General features: G+C 43.0%; 1 protein-coding gene across 1 annotated transcript; it reads left to right on the top strand.

The window, feature by feature from the left end:
* Positions 1–1,572: 1,572 nt before the first annotated feature.
* Positions 1,573–22,918, top strand: LOC131236634 (protein CELLULOSE SYNTHASE INTERACTIVE 3-like). The gene is made up of 8 exons (XM_058233938.1): positions 1,573–1,907; positions 2,147–2,331; positions 2,608–2,710; positions 3,018–6,105; positions 9,646–12,190; positions 21,674–22,128; positions 22,518–22,634; positions 22,725–22,918. Exons 3-8 carry the CDS (start codon positions 2,649–2,651, stop codon positions 22,884–22,886), a joined length of 6,429 nt encoding a protein of 2,142 aa, XP_058089921.1. The 5' UTR covers positions 1,573–1,907; positions 2,147–2,331; positions 2,608–2,648; the 3' UTR covers positions 22,887–22,918.
* Positions 22,919–23,291: the final 373 nt, after the last annotated feature.

The raw sequence follows: 23,291 nt of genomic DNA, 5'->3' as shown, positions 1-23,291 counted from the left end.
CTATAGTGGTTAAATTGATGGTCATTCGCTTACGGAATTTGAACAGTTGCCTATACTTCTTTATAACCATCCTTTTGATGGCCTCCAAATAAAATGGTTAGGATTGTTCTATTAGTATGCTCATCACGTCAGCTATTTTTCTGTTCAGCCCTCCTTCCTAAGCCACCCAACCGTTCATTGGGTACTGTAATTTGGACGGTTTGGATTGAGGTGCATGCATACAATGTTCTCCGATGGATGTGCATGTGTAAAATCTGCCACATTCTGCCGGAAGAGAGCGTGGTATAATTTCTCATTAATTTAGGGAAGTTAGATCCATGGGTAGATGGATGGACGGCTGTTATGTTCGTATTTAATAATGGGGGTGGAATTTTATGATACTCGACCAGGGGATATGCACGATATACTGTCTTCCCAGTGATCCAGAGTCCTGACCACTGTTGTGTAGAAATTTTCTGGATTGCCGTTAATCTTGACCAATTAAAGAAGGATCCCGATATATTCCATCGGGGAGACTTGGGGGATCCATCATTCATGGCGAGTCCCATCATTCCAACGGTAAGGATTTTAATCAATGGGCCTCATTTACATAAAAAAAGCCTAATCAATAGTTTGCAAATCCTTAGCTGTAGGACCATCATACAGAGTAACTGATCAGCTAGTGGCAGGAAATCCGTAACGTTAGAAACGATATTCCCAGCGTGAAAATCGCCTTACACAGAAATCTGGCTGGCCCTCTAATAAGATGGGTCATATTAATGGAATCATTGAACAATCAACGGTCTGACTAATAGCTTGATTTTTGTGCAATGTGATCTTTTTATGGTAGGGCCTACCGGTTGAGCTTTGGATCTGCCTTATTTTAGATTATAAACTAAAATGATATGGAAAACTGGATGGCCGGCATGGATAAACCCATGCATCACGGTAGGCCCCTCGAGCTCTGGACAAGCGGGGATAGTAGCATGCAATCCGCGGGAAACGGATTGGCTATTCCCCCTGCCATCAGCCCGGTGGCTGCTGGTCGGTGATCTGTGGGTCCCACCATTATGTATTTGTTTCATCCATTCCGTTCATACATATTTAAAGATCATTTTAATGCTTCAACCCAAAAATGAGAGGGATAAAAACCTCAGTGGATCACACCACAGGAAAACAATAGCGATTGGATATCCACCATTAAAATCCTTCTAAAGCTCACTGTATTGTTTATTTGACATCCAATATGTTGATTAGGTCATAAAAACCTAGATGAAGGGAAAAAACAAATATCAAATTGATCCAAAACTTTTATGCCGCCTAAAAACATTTTAATGGTCGATGTTCATTCAACACTATTTCCTGTAATGTGGTCCACTTGAGATTGGGATATAGATAATTTTTTGTCTCAAAATATAAAATGATCTAGAAAAATAGATGGACGGAATGGATGAAACACACACATCATGGTGGGGGCCACAAAGCATCGACCACTAGCCATTGGCGGGTGGCAGGGGGATGAGAAGCAAAAAGAGCATATGAGAGAGAGGGAGAGAGAGGGAGCCGAGAAGCAGAGGTGAAAAAGGTTAAGGAAAAGAGGGGTGTGTGTGATCAGGTAATCAGAGGGTGGGGGTGTAAATAAGGGAGCGGGCCCCACCCGTTTCGAAAATATGAAAGTGGGCCCCACATGGCAAAGATCCCAAGAAAACGGATTTAGGCCAGCCTCATTCACATTCCCTCCTCCCCTCATTTTACACTCCTACCGAAGCTGACGCCCCTTCCTTTTCTCCAAACAAAGCAAAAAAGAAAACAAAAGAAAACAGAAAGACTATCTCTCTCTCTCTGGCATTGGCATTGGCAAAAGCACGCAGAAAGGCCACCATCGATTGCTCTTTCTGCCTTTCTCTTCCTTTACTTGATTCAAAGAGGTATCGTTTCGTTATTTTTTCTTTCTCAGAACAGAATCTTCTGATCTGTTTCCATGCTCTCTATACTTCTTGTTTTCAGATATCTCTCTCTCCATCTTTCCAATTGATATTGAATTTCCCGCAAAACCCATCTGGGAATTCACCGATACCCATTTGGTAGTTCTCCATTTGGGTGAAAAGAGTTTGATTTTTCTCTCCATTTTTGATGATTTTGATAATACATACGGTTGTTGTTTCAGTTGGTATTTGATCTCTTTCCGGTTCTTACTCTACCGGCTCTCTCCCTCACCATCATTACCATTGGGAAGATTCCTCAAGGCAGGACGACGTCGAGAATTAATGCGTCCTGCTTCTTGTGTGGACGATGATATGGTATTAATTCAAGGAAGAGTTCTTCTCCGGCATTTGCATTAAAAATTCTCAGGTTTTTCACCCCTTTTTTTTTCCTTTTTGGATTCTCCACTTGTTGATGGTTCCTGCCTATGATTTTTGTTTTGCTGTTAATCTCATGCTTATGATGTGTTCGATGGTGAAACCGATCTTTTATTTTCGGCAATTAATTTTGTAATTCTTAGTGAATTATTTGTGAAACAACCATTCTTGGCGTCTGCCTTTTTGTTGAAGTTGGGTAGGAGGGCTTTGTAGCTGGCTTTCGGTCATACCGTCATTCTCCTGACTTGCTTATGATTTTGATGAACAGGTGGGTACCAAGAAAGACAGCGTGGGTAATAATTAGTTCAAATGTCAAAGCCTCCCTCCCCACGGCCTCGCAACCGCTTATTCTCGTCGATCTCTCTGCCCAGGTAACTCTTTTCTCTTGGGAGGATTTTGTTTTGTTTTTTTTTTTTTTTTTTTTTTTTTTAAATAAATAAATTTCAATATCCTCCTTCCAGTCTTGAGGGCTTGCAACGAACAATTTCATTTTGGTGTCCATTTTAATTCATAATGACAACCAAACCCCTAACTGAAATTCTGAAAAAAGGAAATGAGCAGGCCATATTTGCTCATTTTTTCTTTCATTAGTTGAATTGGTGCAATCCAATCCGAAGAACATACAAACACAGCCAAAATCTTAGATCCTGACAAAGGAATTCTTTTGCCATTTCCTAGGGATCCAAATGCAGCAGCAGCACTCGATGATCCTGAATGTACCATGGCTACTGTTGCCCATTTCATTGAGCAGCTACATGCCAACATGTCCTCACCTCATGAAAAGGAGCTGATCACAATGCGTTTGCTTGGTATCACCAAATCGAGAAAAGAAGCGAGAATTCTAATAGGTTCCCACTCTCAGGCAATGCCATTGTTCATCTCCATCCTTAGGAGTGGGACACGAGGGGCGAAAGTCAATGTTGCCGCGACTCTGACCGTTCTCTGCAAGGAAGAAGACTTACGGGTGAGGGTTCTTCTAGGTGGATGCATACCTCCGTTGCTTTCTCTTCTGAAGTCTAAAGCTGCAGATGCGAGGAGGGCAGCAGCAGAAGCCATCTTTGAACTTTCCTCAGGCGGGCTGTCTGATGATCATGTGGGGATGCAAATATTTGTTACAGAAGGGGTGGTGCCTGTCCTGTGGGACCAGCTTAATCCGAATATCAACCAGGACAAAGTGGTTGAGGGATTTGTGACTGGGGCTTTGAGGAATCTTTGTGGTGACAAGGAAGGCTATTGGAGGGCGACGCTTGAGGCCGGTGGAGTTGATATCATCGTGTCTCTTCTATCTTCTGACAATGCCACCGCTCAGTCCAATGCAGCATCTCTTTTGGCACGTCTTATGTCGGCTTTCGATGATAGCATTAATAAAGTTATGGATGCCGGAGCTGTCGAAGCGTTGATTCATCTTGTGGGCGAGAAAAACGACATTTCTGTTCGTGCCAGTGCTGCCGATGCTCTGGAGTCTCTCTCGTCCAAGTCAACTAGGGCTAAGAAAGCCATGGTTGATGCAGATGGCATACCTGTCCTCATTGGGGCAGTGGTGGCTCCCTCCAAAGAGTGTATGCAGGGGGAGTTGGGGCAGGCTTTACAGGGACATGCGGTGCATGCTTTAGCCAATATCTATGGTGGGATGTCCGCTCTAATAGTTTATCTTGGAGAGTTGTCCCAGTCTCCTCGTTTGCTTGCTCCGGTGGCTGATATTATTGGAGCACTTGCTTACTCACTGATGATCTTCGAACAGCCCTCTGGCAATGAAGAACCCTTTGATGAGAAACAGATAGAGGGTATTTTATTATTGTTATTAAAGCCTCGAGACAATAAGCTGGTTCAGGAGCGCATCCTTGAGGCTCTAGCTAGTATCTATGGCAATACCTCTCTCTCGAGATGGCTTGATCATGCAAAAACAAAAAGGGTGCTCGTCGGATTGATAACCATGGCCTCAGGCGATGTGCAGGAATACCTGATACAGTCGTTGACAAGCTTATGCTGTGATGGTTTGGATATATGGGAGGCTCTTGGGAAGCGAGAGGGTATTCAGTTGCTGATATCATTTCTTGGGCTATCAGGGGAGCTGCATCAGGAGTATGCTGTTGCTTTGCTAGCAATCTTGACGGATGAAGTCGACGACAGCAAGTGGGCCATCACTGCTGCGGGTGGGATCCCTCCGTTGGTTCAGTTACTGGACATGGGGTCCCTGAGGGCAAGAGAGGATGCCGCTCATGTCTTGTGGAATCTATGCTGTCACAGTGAAGACATTCGTGCCTGTGTTGAAAGTGCTGGGGCAGTACCGGCGCTCCTTTGGCTTCTCACAAGCAGTGGTCCCAGAGGCCAAGAAGCTTCATCAAAGGCACTGAGGAGGCTTATACGCAGTGCTGACTCTGCTACAGTTAATCAGTTGTTAGCATTGCTTCTTGGAGACTCGCCGACCTCAAAAGCCCATGTCATTACTGTTTTAGGCCATGTACTTACAAAGGCATCTCACAAAGACTTGGTGCAGAAAGGAGCTCCTGCCAATAAAGGCCTCAGGTCTCTTGTTCAGGTTCTCAACTCCTCAAACGAAGAAACCCAAGAACATGCAGCTTCTGTCCTTGCTGATATATTCAGTACCAGACAAGATATTTGTGATAGTCTTGAAACGGATGAGATTGTCCATCCATGCATGAAGCTTTTGACCAGCAAAACACAGGTTGTCGCGACCCAGTCAGCTCGAGCCTTGGGCGCGCTGTCCCGACCAACCAAGCCCAAGGATTCGAATAAATCGCCTTTCATTGCTGATGGTGATGCCAAGCCTCTGATCAAGCTGGGCGATGTCAAGCCTCTCATCCAGCTAGCCAAAACTTCTTCAATGGATGCTGCTGAAACGGCAGTGGCTGCATTGGCCAATCTTCTCTCGGACCCACAGATTGCAAGAGAAGCTCTAGAAGAAGATGTTGTACCAGCTTTGACAAGAGTTCTGGGAGAAGGTAGTTTGGAAGGTAAGAAGAATGCAGCACGTGCACTTCATCACTTATTCAACCATTTTCCAGTCGGTGACGTGCTTACTGAAAGTGCTAAGTGTCGCTTCATGGTCCGGACACTTGTTGATTCCTTAGCCGCAATGAATGATTCTTCCGATGCACTTGAAGTACTTGCATTGCTGGCTAGAACAAAACATAGTGGGGTTTCCACATACCCTCCATTGTCTGCCCTTGCCAAAGTTCCATCGAGCTTGGAGCCGTTGGTGCAGTGCCTGGTTGACGGACTTCCTCCATCTCAAGACAAGGCTATTGAAATTCTGTCTAGGCTCTGTGGTGATCAGCCTGTAATGCTTGCTGACCTGTTAGTTGGAAAACCAAGATCTATCAATGCTCTTGCTGATAGAATTGTAAACTCATCCAGTTTAGAAGTAAGAGTTGGAGGTGCTGCACTTCTCATTTGTGCTGCCAAGGAACATAAACAGAAGTCGATGAATGCGCTTGATGCATCAGGGTTTTTGAAGCATCTCATTTATTCTCTTGTTGATATGATAAAGCATCCTTCTAATTCAAGACCATTTGAAAACCAAGTCATCCATACCTCTAGGGGTTATATGGAAAGAAATGCAAATGTCCATGAAAGCGATGAATTTGGGTTTCTGGATCCTGCGACTCTTTTGGGAGGAACTGTTGCCTTGTGGTTGCTCGCAATAATTTCTTCGTTTCAAGATAAGAACAAACAAACTTTCATGGAGGCTGGTGGTGTTGAGGTTCTCTCTGATAAGCTTTCGAGTTTCACTGTTGGCATGCAGGTACCTGTATGCTAGTTTCATCTTTTACCTCTTAAGTACCGATGCCCCTTGTCAAGTTATATCTGTCCTATTTTGTTGTTTTTGGTGATTGTTATAAAGGGACCTTTTCAAAGTAAGATTTTTTGTTTAGAAGGATATATGTCAATTAGATACAGTTGCAAAGATGATGTACCATGTTCGTTCTGGTATGGTAATACTTCCCTTTTGTTGTCATATGAATTTTCTTTGAAAAATTGGAAGCATTGCATGCAAAGGGTGGCTATAATTTCTAGGCAGCGATGGCGATGGAATTTTCCAAAGAGTAAGTTATGATCTTGAGTGCTCTAGTACATCTATTTCAATTATATCCATACCAAAAATTGGTACAATAAATTGGAAAGGTCTCTTCGTGGTGGTTGTATACCAATAGTCTTGTGTACCATAGAGAATGTCAAAACTAAAAGCATGGTATTAGGGAAAGTATTTGGAGGGTTCTTTCTAAATGCTAAAACAGTTTATATCAAATGTTTTTTTCAATGACAACCCTACAAGAAACATCAAGGGGTGTGGGGTCTACTCATGTAGATGCAAGACGTACCTGAGCCGTGGTAGGCCGCAATCATATTCATATCCGTAGTTTGATTGTGATTAGATGGTGATGAATTGCTCGGAAAAATCTTCAAAAAAAGAGAGAGGCTCATAAACCATATATTTGTATGTTCGGCAAGCATATTATGCACTTTGTAGTCATTCATTTATCATTCTTTCTCTTCAAATGGGGAAGGGTATAAACTTGGCTATTACATCTCATACCATGTGAGTGATGTTTGGTAAACATATATTGGCAGGCTTCCTGCTGTTGTTTGCAGCCAACTACTTAAGCATGTTTTTTCCACTTCTATTCCCGTGGTGGTACATGTGTGTGCCTTGATGTGCCAACTTTGATACCCATGTTTATTATCTAGCACTAGGGAATTCCATGAATGGTGTCAACATTGACTTGTTCTCAACAATGTCTGGCAACTCCCCTCCGTTGACCTCTGGTTGCTTGCCCTTTGGAGGTGTGTGTATTTATTCAGCTGGGGGTTAGTTCACAGTGGGACTGCATTGGCATGCAAGTGTTGTCAATCTGAGCCTCTGCAAGTCTGCCATGGCGGGGTCCACAGTGTGGTAAAAGAGGATGGTTGATATCTCTGGTGGCAGCTGATCTAGAACTTTCCAATCTACTGTTTAAAAGCTGACCCCAAACTGTTGGAAGGCTAAGGTCATGACAGCTACGACTCACTGAGCTTTTGCCCATTGCTGGTTTAAGAGCCTGGGTAAAAAAGGAAGGTGGATGTCTGGTGTGAAGCCGAGCATATAACTTTGGCTCATTTAAAATATTTGGAGGGTCCTGGTGGGAAGGTACTTGTCTCTGTGGGGTAGGGGCATGTATTTTTCTGGTCAGTACATTCTATTGCTCGTCTTAGCCATTGATTTTGGCTTCTCCACAGGGAAGTACCACAGCAGCTCTATTAGCATGCTTTTGAGGTATTGATCACAAAAGGAGAGGGGGAGCTTGCAGTTGCGGGCAGAGGAGAGAAGTTCAGACTGGCTAGAAGGTTGGAGATGCTCTCATTGGTTATAATTTGATTTTGTTACACTACTGAGGTTTAAGAATGATGGAGGGCATGCATGGATGGATGTGGGGAGTGTGGACAATTTAGTTTTAGGGTTTTATTTCTATTGGTACTTATTTTCGTGTTGGTTGGATAAGGCCAAAACTAAAGTAGGAGGTTTTAGCGGAACTCTTTGAACCTTGTCATTAAATTTTACTTGTAGATTTTAATGATTTTGTTGTAATGATACTAACTACTGAAATCTCACTTTGGAAGATCAATTTTTCTTACTCATGGTCCTAGCCACAACATTTGATTTGAATTCTAACCATCTGGAATCTCATTGATTTTCCCTCTACCCATACAATTATGAAAGTTTAGGGTCTGGAAGATGCGCTGTCCTACTCTTAAAATACGGACCTTGAATGTCTTCTTCGTTTTTTGGTTTGGATTGTTTATATTATTTGATTCTCCTCCCCACGCTTTCTGGTTAAGCCGGAATGGGATCTGTGATCTCAGTGCCATATATTCAAAGTTTTTAGTTCTGGTGAGTAAAATGCAATATTATATTGTTTGGATTTTTTATTTTTTAAATTGTTCCTGTCATTGTTATGCTTTCGATATATTTAACTTCATATAACCACATGCTTATTGAAAATTTTGCATGGATGTTGAAAACTGACTTGAGAGCTTTCCAGAATCACATTTGCTTGTACTTCCTGTGCCCCTCTTGTTTTTTGCTTCATTAATGGTGACCTTAAGGATGCCTTGAGTTATCATAATCACTTGTTCCCTGCACACGCTGTGCACTAGTTTTATGGAATCACTTGTGTTCTAATGATTTGTTGCTTAGTGATTAGTACTCTTGCAAAATATGGTAATTTTCATTTATACTTTCTCAAGAATGTATGGAACAAATGGACGGTCCGGGTCAATAATTGACTGTCTCACATGCCATTTAGAAGCTATGTGGACATTGCTTGTGTCCCTGTGGAGGTTGGGATGTTAGCAGTCGCCATACACCTCATCATTCTCATCATCATCTAAACCTTATCCTAACTAATTGGGGTCGGCTACATGAATCCTATTTCACTGCTCCACTCTATCCAGGGCCATAAATTCAGTTAGACCACAGGTCATCAAGTCTTTTCTCACTACCTCCACCCACATCCTTTTGGGCCTTCCCTTTGCCATTCTAAAGCCTTCAACTTGCACCAACTCAGTCCTAACTGGCGCATTCTTGGTCCCCATGCACATAAATATATATGTAAGCAATGCATCAGCTGATTGCAAGCCCCATTAAAGGAGTAGTGTTGATGCCATGTGAGTTGTTGGTTGAAGAACTTTTGCAAAGCAGTCGTGATAATTCCCATTTTAAAAATTATTGGCTGAATAAGATCCATAATGCCAGACCCAAATAGTTCATCATAGCCTTTTTTCAGCTATTTGGGTCACTTTTTCGAATTGATGAATTGTGAAATGAGAATTCCTAGGGCAAAAGGGTACCTGCAACGAGTCTTTTAAAACACCTAAACCATGCAATATGAAAGACATGGGAAAGGTTTTTAAGCAATTGAAAGGGCATTTATCTAATTTAGTTTTAGTGTGAAGCTATGTTGTAAGCAATTCACAGTAGTCTCTCCCATGACTTGCAAACGCTTTCCTCTCTCACCTGTGCATTGCACATGCCAGTTTTACTAGTATATATAAGTCCACATGGTAGCAATGGGCCAGTCAGTGCCAAGCCTGGATTCTGGAGGGTTGAGTGTTAGCTTCGTAGTCAATCATTGAACTTTGTTAATCAACCACGAGAATTTCTGTTTCTAGTCTTGCAATTGGTGAAACAGGACTTGTAAAGCTGACCCCAAATAGCTGGGATTAGGCCATGATGACAATGATTTATATTCTTGTCAAGATTAACTGTTGCACTTTCTTTGAACTAACCTTTTATTTTCATTTACAGGCAGAAGTTGAGGCTACTGAGGGCATATGGATTAGTGCTCTGCTCTTGGCTATTTTGTTCCAAGATGCAATTGTCGTTCAATCTTCTGCCACGATGCGGATAATACCTTCGCTTACTTTATTGCTCAGGTCTGATGAACTCATCGACAGATACTTTGCTGCCCAGGTAATGGCTAGCCTTGTTTGCAGTGGGAGCAAAGGAATACATATGGCGATCGCAAATTCAAGTGCTGTTGGAGGCCTGATAACTCTACTTGGCAACACAGAATCGTATATGCCAAACCTGGTAGCTTTGTCAGAAGAATTTTCTTTGGTACGCAACCCCGATCAAGTTGTTCTGGAGCGCCTTTTTGAAATTGAAGATGTAAGAGTCAGCGCAACGGCCTGCAAGTCCATACCTTTATTAGTGGACCTTCTGAGACCAATGCCAGATAAACCAGGTGCCCCACCAATTGCAGTTCGCCTTTTAACTCGGATTGCAGAAGGAAGTGATACCAACAAACTCGCTATGGCTGAAGCTGGGGCTCTGGATGCTTTGACCAAGTACCTATCTTTGAGTCCTCAAGATTCAACTGAAACCACCATATCTGATTTACTAAGAATCTTGTTTAGCAATTCTGATCTGCTCCGCCATGAATCATCACTTAATTCTTTGAATCAACTCATAGCTGTTTTACGCTTGGGCTCAAGAAGTTCCAGGTTCAGCGCTGCTAGGGCTCTGCAAGAACTCTTTGATGCTGAGACCATCAGAGAAACTGAATTGGCCAGGCAAGCCATTCAGCCACTAATCGACATGCTTAATGCTGGATCAGAGAGAGAGCAGCAAGCTGCTCTTGTTGCCCTGATCAAGTTGACATCAGGAAGTACTTCAAAGGCATTGGCTTTGACTAATGTAGAGGGTAATCCACTCGAGAGCCTCCTCAAGATTTTGTCATCGACTTCATCGTTGGAACTGAAAAGAAATGCTGCACAACTCTGTTATGTTCTGTTTGGGAGCTCAAACGTGCGCTCTATGCCGATTGCAGCAGAGTGTATACATCCTCTCATATTACTAATGGAATCGGATGCAAGTGCAGCAGTTGAATCTGGTGTGCTTGCTTTTGAGAGGCTGTTGGATGATGAACAACATGCGGATCTTGCAGCATCACATGAAATTGTCGGTCTCCTGGTTGGATTGGTTTGTGGGTCAGACTATAAACTCATCGAGGCTAGCATCAGTGCCCTTATAAAGTTGGGAAAAGACCGTCCCAATTGTAAGCTTGATATGGTCAAAGCTGGGATAGTAGATCATGCTCTTGAGATGCTCCCTGTTGTGCCTAGTTCTCTTTGCTCCTCCATAGCAGAGTTGCTTCGAATCTTAACAAATAACAGTGGCATTGCAAAAAGCTCAGCTGCTGCAAGGATGGTTGAACCACTTTTCTTGGTTTTACAACGCCCAGATTTGAGCATGTGGGGACAACACAGCACCCTGCAAGCACTTGTAAATATTCTGGAGAAGCCTCAAAGCCTCACAACCTTGAGACTTACTCCTGGCAAAGTCATCGAGCCCTTGATATCGTTTCTCAAGTCCCCATCCCTAGCTATTCAGCAGCTTGGCACTGAACTGTTGTCACATATTCTAGCGCATGAGCAATTCCAACAAGATATTACAACGAAAAATGCAGTTGGGCCCCTTGTGCAGCTTGCGGGGATTGGAATATTGAATTTGCAGCAAACTGCGATAAAGGCACTTGAAAGCATTTCCACAAACTGGCCTAAGGCTGTCGCCGATGCTGGGGGTATTTTTGAGCTCTCCAAGGTCATTTTACAAGATGACCAACAACTATCTCATGCATTATGGGAGTCAGCCATGCTGGTTCTCTCGAACATTTTGCAGTTTAATTCTGAGTACTATTTCAAAGTTCCCCTGGTGGTCCTTGTGAAAATGTTGCACTCGACAATGGAGACAACGATTACAGTAGCTCTCAGTGCGCTTCTTGTTCAAGAAAGAAATGATGCTTCGAGTTCTGTGCTGATGGCTGAGGCTGGTGCTATAGACGCATTGCTGGAGCTCCTAAGATCTCATCAGTGCGAAGAAGCATCAGGAAGATTACTTGAAGCTTTATTTAACAATGCGAGAGTGCGAGAAATGAAAGTTTCCAAGTATGCAATAGCTCCTCTATCTCAATACCTGTTGGACCCACAAACCAGGTCGCAACCTGCCAGGCTTCTTGCAGCTCTTGCACTAGGTGACCTTTTCCAGCAGGAGGGGCTTGCGCGAGCCACCGATTCTGTCTCCGCATGTCGTGCACTAGTGAGCTTGCTTGAAGATGAGCCAACGGAAGAGATGAAAATTGTAGCAATTTGTGCATTGCAGAACTTGGTTATGAACAGTAGGACAAATAGACGCGCTGTTGCGGAAGCAGGGGGCATTTTGATAATTCAGGAATTACTGCTGTCTCTGGATTCTGAAGTTGCTGGGCAGGCAGCACTGCTGATCAAATTTCTGTTTTCTAATCACACACTTCAGGAATATGTGTCGAATGAGCTCATCAGATCTCTTACTGGTAAGCTACTGCTTAAAATGGCACCCCTATCTTGCCATGCATTTCCTGTTTCTGAATTCATAAATTGCAGATATTCAGTCCAATTGAATGATATGAAAAAAAAGGAGCTCTCTTTAAACTGATGCTTGTTGATAGATCCACCCTTTCTTTTGACTTTTGGCAATACAATAGTAAACTTGTACTATGTTTTTTTTTTTTTTTTGAAAGGTAAAGAATATTATTAAGAAAGGGAAAAGACAACTACAAGGATAAACAACAAAAATAAAGAAGCAAAACAAAAGAAGGCCCCTAGCTAGGGTCCCAGTCCCTTAACAAGGAGAAAACCCTGCTAATTGCTGACTGAATGGATCCATGCTTGTTCCTAAAGCAGCGCCCGTTTCTCTCCCTCCAGATTGTCCAAAGGCCTGCTAACAAAGCTTTCCTCCATTTTTTTTCTTGCTGAAGAATACGACAAAGCTTCGTGCCAGGATTCGAAAATGACTTCCACAAAGCTAGGCATAACCCTGGCTATGTTGTAGAAGTTCATGATGCTGTCGCAAATTCTGGAGGCAAACAAACATAGGAGAAAAAGACGATTCACTGATTCTGCATCATTCATGCAAAGTATGCATATATTTGAAATCATCATTCCCCTTTTTTGCAAATTATCAATTGTAATAACTCTTTTTCTCCCAACCAGCCAAGCGAAAGCTACAATCTTGGAAGGGGCTCTGTATCTCCAAATGAAACCTGTGTGGCTGAAAGAGGGGGGACGATGAAGTCCAACTAGTAGAGATGTACATCGACTTCATGAAGAAAGAGCCTGAACTTTCTTTGAGCCAAATTAAGGAGTCTTGACCGTCTAGAGAAGCAGAGATGCCCTCCATCCTCTGTAACAGCTGTAGAAATTCCGCTTCCTCCTTCTCGTTAAAGTTACGCCTACAAGGTAGGGCCCCAACAATGTACGCACCATCTGATATGAAACAGTTTGCTACCGATATATTTTTGGAGGGACAAAAGGCTGCTAGATTTGAGAAATCTAGTTGCAAAGGTTGATTACCTAGCCAATTATCGTCCTAAAAATGGATTTTGTCCCCTTTTCCTTGGGAGAATCCAATCACCACCCACACCTTATCCTTTAGAGGAGCTATAGACTTCTAAATGTGAGAAACTCTGTATAAAGAGGAGCTTTGGGTCCACCGACCATTTGGTTCAATTCCATATTTTCATTCGATCACTGTCCTCCACGAACTGTCGACCTCAACACCAAACATCCATCTCCACTTACACCAAACCTCAACCCTGCTTGATCCTCTAGGGGTGGGCACATGGTGGGAGGGGATTTCTCCTCAGCTGGGCCAGGCCTCTCTTCCGCCCACAACTAATTTGAATGGGCTCATTTTCCCACCAGAAAACCTGCCTCCAGCACCAATTGTCTTTGCCCCCTCTATCCCAGATGGACGGGTGTTGTCTAGGAAGGAGACACCTTGGTGGGGTCTTAGCTTCAATGAATGGCAGTGATAATTCCTCGTGTAGGGATGTTGAGCGACTTCCTCTGAATTTTAGCTTACTCAATTTTCCAAGCTTTGCTCGTGTCGACATAACCAATCCTTTAGCCATGTGTCCATCCATCCCAGTGTCAGAAACGTCCAGATCAATAGGTGCTATGGTCTCTCCTGTTTTTGAAGGAGAGAAGGGGTTTCGAGAGGATCCAGGCCTTTATGATGCCTCTGACTTCGCTCCGCGTGCCCTTCCTTGTTGCACCGAGATTGACCCTTCATTATTGTGGGTGACACGTGTCCCTCTCTTGCGGAGGAGGGCAGAGCTGGGATGTCAGAACATCGTTTTCCCTCTCCGCGTGTGTCTCAAGGGTGGTTGGCATTAACTCGAATTTTGAAATTTCAGAAGAAACCGCTCCTTCCAATGACGAAGATGAGTTGGATAGTGACACATGTTCTCTCCTTTCTACTAACGATAGTCTCGAAGGAAAAACAGATGAAGATCCATTGCATCCTTTTCAGGCCCCTCGTCTGTGCAGTACTCCTGAACTGTCGCTCCCTCCTCTCGTCCTGGATCCCGCATTCCTCCCCAATTCTCCTCTAGAGTGTTTCCAAGCCCTGTTGCCAGTTATGGGAGTCGAGGCTCCCATTGTCGTTAACGTCTCTGTAGAGTCTCCCTTGGCTTCGAACAGACTTGAATGAGGTAATGGATTTAGTCCCTTTCTCCCTATCTTCCTCTCCATTTGTCCCTCCTGACGTTAGGTTGGTGGATGATTAGTTAGGAAGTACTAACCGGGCTCTCCTGGAGGAGGCTGCCTTGGATGTTTCACCTCTCGGAGCTTCTTTTAGCATCTCTAACCTAATGGATCCCTCTATGCTGAGTGCTTCTCATGGTATTTCAGTCGAATGTGTGGAAGGTTTGGTGGAGGGAATTAGAGAAAAAGGTTGGTCAAAGATGTTGTGTGTCATGTGGGGAAGCTGTTTGGTGTCGTCTTTGGCAACCGTGATGAAGACTACATTGCTTTGTTTAAGTTCGCGGCGGAGAGTGGTATTCAGATTCTAGTATCTATCTCCCCGGACAATCCTTCTATATTATCTAAAAGGAAAAGGAAATTGCTTAATTTAGGCTTATCTTCTGAAGCCCAGTTGGATGTTATCCCTCGTGAAGAGAGGAAGGGGAGAGGGTTGAGACAGTTACCCCAATGAAGATTCTTTCTTGGAATGTGAGGGACCTGAGATGCCCCCTTAAACGATCCCAAGTGAAAGATTTGTAACCGCTCCAAAGTCAATGTAATAGTTATTTAAGAAACCAAACTCCAACAGTTTAACAAGAGTCTTCTCAAGTCTTTATGGAGTCGGAGAGATGCGGATGGGGTTTCATTAGATGCCTAGGGTTCTGTAGGGGCTGTTGTGATTTTGTAGCACCCCTCGATTTTGCAAAAAGAAGATTATTGGGTGGGTTTGTTTTCAGTTAGTGTGGTTCTTCAAGAAATTTCTTCAAGTTTTAAATGGTGCTTTTCTGGATTTTACGGTCCGAATAGGCCATTGTTCTAGAATGATTTTTGAGAAGAGTTATCCTCTGTTTGGGACAGATGGAACCTCCCCTGGTGTATAGGGGAGATTTCCATGTCGTTAGGTTTTCTTTTGAGAAATCCTTACGGGGTCGTGTTTCTGCTAGCATGCAATCCTTTTCGGATTGGGTAAAAAAGCATGACCTTGTGGACCTCCCTATGGGTGCTGTGAAGTATACTTGGTCGAATGGACGTTCCCCCCAACCATGTGCTTTTTGGATAGAGTTTCAGTTTCCCCAGGTTGGATCCAACAGTTCCCCCTAGCCCATCAAAGTGGTCTCCTGAAACTAGTTTCTAACCACTGTCATGTTTTATTGAAGGTCTACGAAGTCAACTGGGGCTTGAAACCTTTTAGGTTCGAACTGGCTTGGTTAGAAGTCAATGGATTTCATGCCCTGGTTACTAACTAGTGGAATTCTTTTGTGATTATTGGTACTCAGGGTTTTAAGTTGTTTATAAAGATGCAAATGTTGAAGGTAAAGTTGAGGCTATGGCACAGGGAGACTTCTGATAACGCCTAAATATTGCATATTTATCCTCTCAATTGTACTGGTTTCGACTGCATTTAAGTACTTAATTGTTCTAATAGGATATGTTTTCTATGTACGAGGTGATTTTGGATATAAAGATGAATATACACTTAAAAGAAGGATTTAAAGCTCAAAAAAAGATCAAGCTCAAAGGCGATGGAGAATTGGAGATTTGGAGGACAATATTAAAGATTTCAAGTGCCAAAGACCCAAGAAACCAAGTACCATGGATGAAGAAAAAACTGAAAAATTACACAATTCAATAACAGACTATTCAGTCCCACCTGAGGTTGGTTCGGTCCAACCAAAATAGTCCAGCAAGAAACAATGATTTTTAGACTTAATTTAGTTTAACTGTCAAGTGTGACCGAAGTGATGTTCGATGCCACCAAAGGAGAGTTCAGTGCGACTTGAGGGAGACAAAGACTTCAGATGTATTTTAATGAAATTCAGTTGCAGTCGAAGGAATATTCAGCTGGACGTGGCTCGACTTCGGTGCGACCGAAGGTGATCGTCGATGCGACCTAAGCACAACAAAAGCGCAGAAAATTGAAGTCGGTCCAAAGTCGGTGCGAAATTTTCCTATTTAAAGGGGTGTTTTAGGCAGTTTTAGATACGAATAGGGCTTGAGAGAGAGATCAAGGGGTAACGGAGCTTCCACAAGGTCGTCCTTCTTCTTCAATCCTTCAGTTTTAGTTTGTCTTTTAGGCTTTTCTTTTGTTTTTGTTCTAGGATGTTAGCCATGTTGGGCTAATCTCTTAGCTTAAGGTTAAGGGATGAAGCTTGTAGTTAATTACATTATTTAGTCTATTCGATTCAACAACAATGGTTTGAATGATGATATTAAATTGACTTGTTTTGAATTTACCTTATGAAAGTTTTTGAGTTATTTATTTCCTTGATTCGTTGTAAACTATGGTTACAACAGTCATCGGATGCTTTGAATGAGTAATTGCTTAACTTGATTAGAGAAGGAATCAATCTGTATAATTGATTGATCTATTGTAGATCTTGGTTACAGTAGATGCTCTTGATTCCCCACGATTGAGATCTGAATGCTTCATGAGAGAATCGTTCAATCGAATTTATGTTTTAATTAGTGTTGATGATTGGTTTAATAGAATTATTTTCTGATTGGATGGGATAGGACTTCGATTTCAATTGAGTTATAAGAGTTGAATCAGTAAATTAGATATTGTAATTGCTATGAGCAGATTCCTGGATCCTTAGTCGTCTTTTATTAATTGTTTAAAAACCCTTTTCTACTTTGTTGGATTAAAACCCAGACAACCGTTTACCTTTAGATTATTTCTAGTTGTGTTTCCCATTCCCTGGTTTCCCATTCCCTGAGGATTCGACCTCGGTCTTACCGAGTTATTACTGCATTGCACTCCTGCAGTTGGGTTTGATCAACTTCCAGGTTAAGAGAGAAGGAGATGGCAACTTTACTCAACGAACTTCAATTTGTGGACACTAAGGAAGATGATGGCCCCCTTTCTGATGCAGAGAAGTCCCAGAGAAATAATTTATCTTTAGATTATTGTTCTTACCTGAGAGGAGGAAATAAAATGGAGACAACGCTCTTGGACAATTTGGCTGAATGCTGGGGATAGAAATTCTAAATACTTTCATAGTATAGCCAGTGCAAGATTGCAGTCCAATTCTATTTCCTTCCTCTTAGTGGATGGAATCAAGGTTTTTTATAAGAATTAGATTTGCTCATCCATTGTGGAATTTTATTCCACCCTCCCTAAGGATGACGGAGTGGAGCACTCTAAGTTAGACGAGCTTCATTTTGATCGCATCTCACCTGTAGAAGCAAGCTTTCTCGAGAGCCCATTTCTCCTAGATGAGATCAAGGATGCAGTCTTTTCCTTGGGGAGAGATAAGCCCTCAGGTCCAGATAGTTTCCCTATGGCTTTTTTTATTTCCAAGTCTTTTGGGACCTAGTGAAGGCGGATCTAATTGGTTATATTAATGAATTCTTCATCTCTGAACGGCTGCTATCTAAGTTGGGGAGCTCCTTTAGTGCCCTTATTCTTAAGTTGGAAGGCGCAGTAAGCCTGAAAGACTTTCGGCCTATTAGCCTGGTTGGCAACCCATATAGATTCTTGCGAAAGTTCTTAGAGGTTAAGACCAGTCTTACCCAGGATTCTCCCCCTTTCAGAGTGCCTTTATCTCTGGGAGACAAATCTTGGACAGTGTTTTGATAGCCAATGAATGCCTTGACTCATGTCACAGGGCAGGTAGGTCAGGAGTCATGTGTAAACTAGACCTTGAAAAGGCTTACATTCATGTTGACTGGGCTTTCCTCGATAATATGATGCTTCGCATGGGTTTTGGCATTAAGTGGATATCCTAGATCCACTCTTGCATCTCTTCAGCTAGATTTTCTGTGTTAACCCCTTTGGGTTTCTTTAAGTCTTCTCAAGGGCTTTGTCAAGGGTACCCCTTGTTGCCACTCCTTTATATCCTAGTCTTGAAAGCCTTGAGTAGAATGCTCTCCCATGGTCGGGGAGCTGGTTTATTATGGGGATTTGAAGTTGATAGATATCCCAACCGTATTAACAATTTACAGTTCCCTGATGATACATTGTTGTTTGGCGAGGCTAATGGTGATATGATAGATTTTCTTCGTATGTCTATTTACTGGTTTAAGGTAGTCTATAGACTTAAGGTAAACATATCTAAATTCAAATTCTTTGTGATCAATTTGTCATCGACTGAATCCTTTAAGCTGGTTGATGCTTTTGGTTGTAAGGTTGGTATTCTGCCTACTTCTTATCTCGGATTGCCGTTGTGGGTGGGTAAGCCTAGTCCGAGAATTTGGGACATTGTCGTTGAGCATATCGAAAGGAAGTTTTCTCCCTAGAAGAGCAAGCTTCTCTCTCTGGGTGATCGTATAACCCTCCAAGAAAGCCTCCCTGTCTAACCCGCTGGTTTATTTCATGTCTCTTTTTTGGTGTCTCAAATCAGTTATCCTTCGCATCGATTAATTGAGGAAGGGTTTTCTGTGGGAAGGTGGATCCTCGTCTAGAAAGTTTTCCCTCCTTAAATGGAATGAGGTTTGTTCTCCCTTTGATGAAGGGTTGGCGAGGATTAAACGATTAGATCTGGTTAACAAGGCCCTCTTGGGGAAATGGACTTGGAGGATTGGTGTGGAGTCTGGTCTGTGGACGCCGATTGTTGTCGCTAAATACGGAGTTTCTCTGATGGGGTGGAGGACTAAGCCTTCCTCCATATACTAATCCTCTCAAATGTGGAGGGCCATTGTTGGGGTGGCTGACAAGGTCTTTTCTTGCGTGGGATTCTCAATTAGCGATGGTGTTAGGAACAGATTTTGGGAGGATTCTAGGTGTGGGATTCCCCTCTAAGATCTTCTTTCCTGGACTTGGCCTCCCTCTGTTATGAGGCCGATATCTCCATGGCTAGATGCCTTTTTGGCTCGGGTGAGGAGGGGATCTGTTTGCACCCTTTCAGAGGAACCTGACGGATAGTGAGATTGCTGATTTTGTTAATCTTCTCTCTTAGTTGCAGGGATTTGCTCCCTCCTGGGAGGAAGAGGATTCCCCGGTTTGGAGGATTAGAAGCTCGAAAATCTTCTTGGCTAAGTCGTTTTACTATTACCTGTCCTAGCCTGCCGCTCCAGGTGTCAAATGTCACACAGGTTCGATTTGGGGTTATGGAGCTCTTCCCAAGGTTGTGGCTTTTGCTTGGTTGGCAGGAAGGAATAGGATTCTCACAGTTGACAATTTGTCCAAAACGGGGAATGATTTTGCCTAATGTTTGCCTCTTGTGCATGGGCGGGTGGCACAGAATCTATGGATCATCTGCTTCTCCACTGCCCGTTTTCTTCCTATCTTTGGGATGGAATTCTCTCCCGAGCTGGGGTTTTCTGAGTCATGCCGAGATCTTTTGAAGGCCTCTTCCAATCCTTGCATGTGGCGAGGGGAGGGAAGCTGGGTAACAGAAGATGGAGACTGGCTCTTCTTGCTGCCCTTTGGTCTATATGGGGGGAGAGAAATAATCAGCTGCTTCGACAACAAAAAGCAGCTATCATCCAGCATCCTGGCAAGGGCTATCTCTTTGATTGGGGACTGGGTGTAGCTGTTTTTTTCAGGTTCCCCAGCCAGGTGGCAGGGTTGTTGTATTTAGTAGTTTTGTTTAGGTTTTTCATCTTTCTTTTTTCAGTTGTTCTTGTTGTTTTTCTCTGCTTTCTCTTTGGTTCTACCTAATAAAGTTTCACCTTTAGAAAAAAGGTGCATCGTTCATCGCCTTGAGACTTTTTATGCCAGCCCCCCCTTCTGATAAAGGCTTACACACTTCCCTCCATTTTAATAAGTGAAACTTATGGTTCAAGGCCGCACCTTGCCAAAGAAAATTTCTTCTCAATGTATCTATCTTTAGAAGGATCGCCTTAGGACAGTTGAATAGGGCGAGGAAATATGTAGGCAGGTTAGATAGAGTAGCCTTGACGAGAGTGAGTCTTCCTCTTAAAGATAGGTGCCTCACTTTCCATGGTGATTTTCTTTCCATTCTCTCAATGACTTTTTCCTACAAATGCTTTGGGGGCTTGTGAATACGAGGGAGGCCCAAATAAGAGTTTGTAAAGGATCCAGCCCTACACCCGAAAGAAAAAGACATACAAGAGACCTCTAACTCTGAGAGGTGAATTCCCAGAATTTCACGTTTAGAGATGTAACTTTATGGCCTGACGCTACCTTGAAGCACACTACAATCTTCCTGAGATTGTCAACCATGGAAGAATTCACCTCGCTGAAAAGCATGTCATTTGCAAAGTGAAGGTGGGAAACATGGGCTGCCTGGCCATCCACCTTAAAACCTTGGAAAAACCCCTCTTCATGCCCCTGTAAGCATACGACCAAGCACTTCAGAAATAGCTAAGAATGAGAGAAGGGAAAGGGGGTCTCCCCGTTTTAATCCTTTGGAAGTTTGGAAATATTGATCGAGAATCTAGTGGACTGAACACATGCATGGATCCAGCTTCTCCACCGCGAGCCACACCCCAACCTGTTGAGCATGTAGTCAAGGAAGTTCCAATCCACATGATTGTAAGCTTTCTCTAGATCGAGCTTGCACACAACACCCTTAGATCCTGATTGGTGGCATGAATCGATACATTCATGAGCAACCAGTGCACAATCAAGAATCTGACGACCTGCAATGAACTGTGGCACTTGTACTATGTTGTTGGTACAAGAGTAGAAAGAAAATGATCCACCTAACAATGAGGGTCTAGATATCAGTTTCCCCAAATAAATGTAGGTGTCTGTTCCAGGAGAGTGTTGAAATATGAATCATGTACAAAGTGGCCAAAGATTATTATCCTAACAAATTCATCACATAATTGCACAACTACAAGTACTCTGCCAAATACAAGCTGTTTGAATGATTGTATCAACCTTCTGTTTGAAACTTTTTCTTTCTCTGATTGCTTATGATGCTTTCGCATATCTTTCCAACTGTTACCTTTATTCTAGACAAGCCTTCAAGCAAGTTTTGACAAAGCTGACCCTAGAATACGAAAAGGGCTTGGTGAGGGCGGTATCATGTATAGAGACAGGCACTCACAATGTTCAGTAGTTTTAAATCGAAACATTTGGGATTCAATCCGTCTTATTACCAGAACTAGTCTCATATAGTAGTGCCAATAGGAATTCTCTGCAGGAAGAAGGTATTGTCAAATTTGATTTTCTTTTTTTTTTTTTCTTTTTTTTTTTCTTGGGAAAATGACATTGTGGAGAGGTCATGCATGCATTCTGGTACTTGGGGCTTCTAGCACAAACACTGTTTCATATCTTTCTATGAATTAGGGAAAGCCATATTTTCACGCAATGTTTATGCATATCCCACTAAGTTTCTATCATTGACATCTCACTGCAGCTGCCTTGGAAAAAGAGTTGTGGGCAACAGCAACTATCAATGAAGAAGTGCTGCGAACCATAAACGTGATATTCACGAACTTCCCAAAGCTTCGTATTTCTGAAGCGGCTACCCTGTGCATCCCGCACTTGGTTGGGGCACTGAAGGCTGGAAACGAGGCTGCTCAGGAATCTGTATTGGACACTCTCTGTTTGTTAAAGCAGTCATGGTCGACAATGCCTATAGATGTCGCCAAAGCACAAGCCATGACTGCTGCTGAAGCCATTCCCATCTTGCAGTTGTTAATGAGAACCTGCCCACCCAGATTCCATGAAAGAGCAGGGAGCTTGTTGCACTGCTTACCGGGGTGTTTAACGGTCACAGTTAAACGTGGAAATAACTTGAAGCAGGCTATGGGAAGTACAAATGCCTTTTGTAGGTTGACGATAGGGAATGGCCCTCCACGCCAGACCAAGGTAAAGCCATAAAACAATTAGCCTTCGCCAGACTGATGGTTCATTTCAAAGCTAATGAAGCCAGCAGCTACAATGAATAGGATGCTGGCAATGGCTGGGCCTGGCCTGTCATGGGCTATGGGCTTGGGCCTTATGTTTGGGCCTGATGCATAAGGGCTCAGAGCAGGTTGGAAAAACATTTTTCCATTAATGTCCGACTAAACCACGGGTCCTTTCCATTTAAGGTTGCCATCGGTTGGGCTGTAATCTATGGCATTATTAATAAATGGGCAGGCTCCAGCAAACCTCATCTGGGCCAGAACCTTGGCCATTGCCAAACTGCTATCGACAAATGGATATTTATATTAGCATGCTTTGATTGTAACATTGGATGGTCTAATATTTGTCAGGTAGTGAATCACAGTACTTGTCCTGAATGGAAGGAAGGGTTTACTTGGGCATTTGATGTACCACCAAAAGGACAGAAGCTTCACATCCTTTGCAAGAGCAAAAATACATTTGGGAAGGTATGGAGATATCTCTTACTATGTTTAATTATGGTTCTGGGAAATGGGTTCCTTCCATTCTTATGTGTTGGATGGGGGATGGTGTCGCAGGCGACTCTTGGAAGAGTAACGATTCAAATAGACAAAGTCGTGACAGAAGGACAATACAGTGGGTCCTTCAGCCTCAGCCATGACAACAATAAAGATGGATCATCCCGCTCTCTTGAAATTGAGATCCTATGGTCCAATAGGATGTCCAACGAGAACATGTGATTGGGTCACGGGCACATAACACATACAATTCGGTACTCCCTTTCTCAAGCTTCTTCTTTTTTTCTTTTTTTTTGGAAATTAAGCTGAGCGGCAAGGGGCTGTAATAATGACACTCCATCAAATGGTAGGCAGGTTTGTTTGTACGTGCTATCATTGTGAGTTCCAGTTTGGTAGGCATGGAAGATGGTGGGATGTGGAGGTAAATAAAAAACAAAAAGAAATTCACTTAACTGCGGGAAGGTAAGATCTGTTGGATCGAAGCTGGGGTTGGTTTGGGGAGGCAGGCTGTAATTTTGTACAGGGTGGGTCTGTAGTTGATGCAATTGTTGCAAGACCTGGAATCGACCTTCTGCGCTGATGCTCTCTGGAAATATGATGTTGACGTGTAATATTTGGCAATTCCAC

This window comes from Magnolia sinica, chromosome 2 (genome assembly GCF_029962835.1).
Source record: "Magnolia sinica isolate HGM2019 chromosome 2, MsV1, whole genome shotgun sequence".
NCBI classification, from domain to species: Eukaryota; Viridiplantae; Streptophyta; class Magnoliopsida; order Magnoliales; family Magnoliaceae; genus Magnolia; species Magnolia sinica.
This window is presented reverse-complemented; position numbering and strand designations above follow the sequence as displayed.

Coding starts and splice junctions, on each gene's coding strand:
- LOC131236634 (XM_058233938.1), top strand. CDS start 2,649: ATGTCAAAGCCTCCCTCCCCACGGCCTCGCAACCGCTTATTCTCGTCG. Junction 12,191..21,673: donor GCTCATCAGATCTCTTACTG/GTAAGCTACTGC, acceptor ATCTCACTGCAG/CTGCCTTGGAAAAAGAGTTG. Junction 22,635..22,724: donor GCAAAAATACATTTGGGAAG/GTATGGAGATAT, acceptor ATGGTGTCGCAG/GCGACTCTTGGAAGAGTAAC.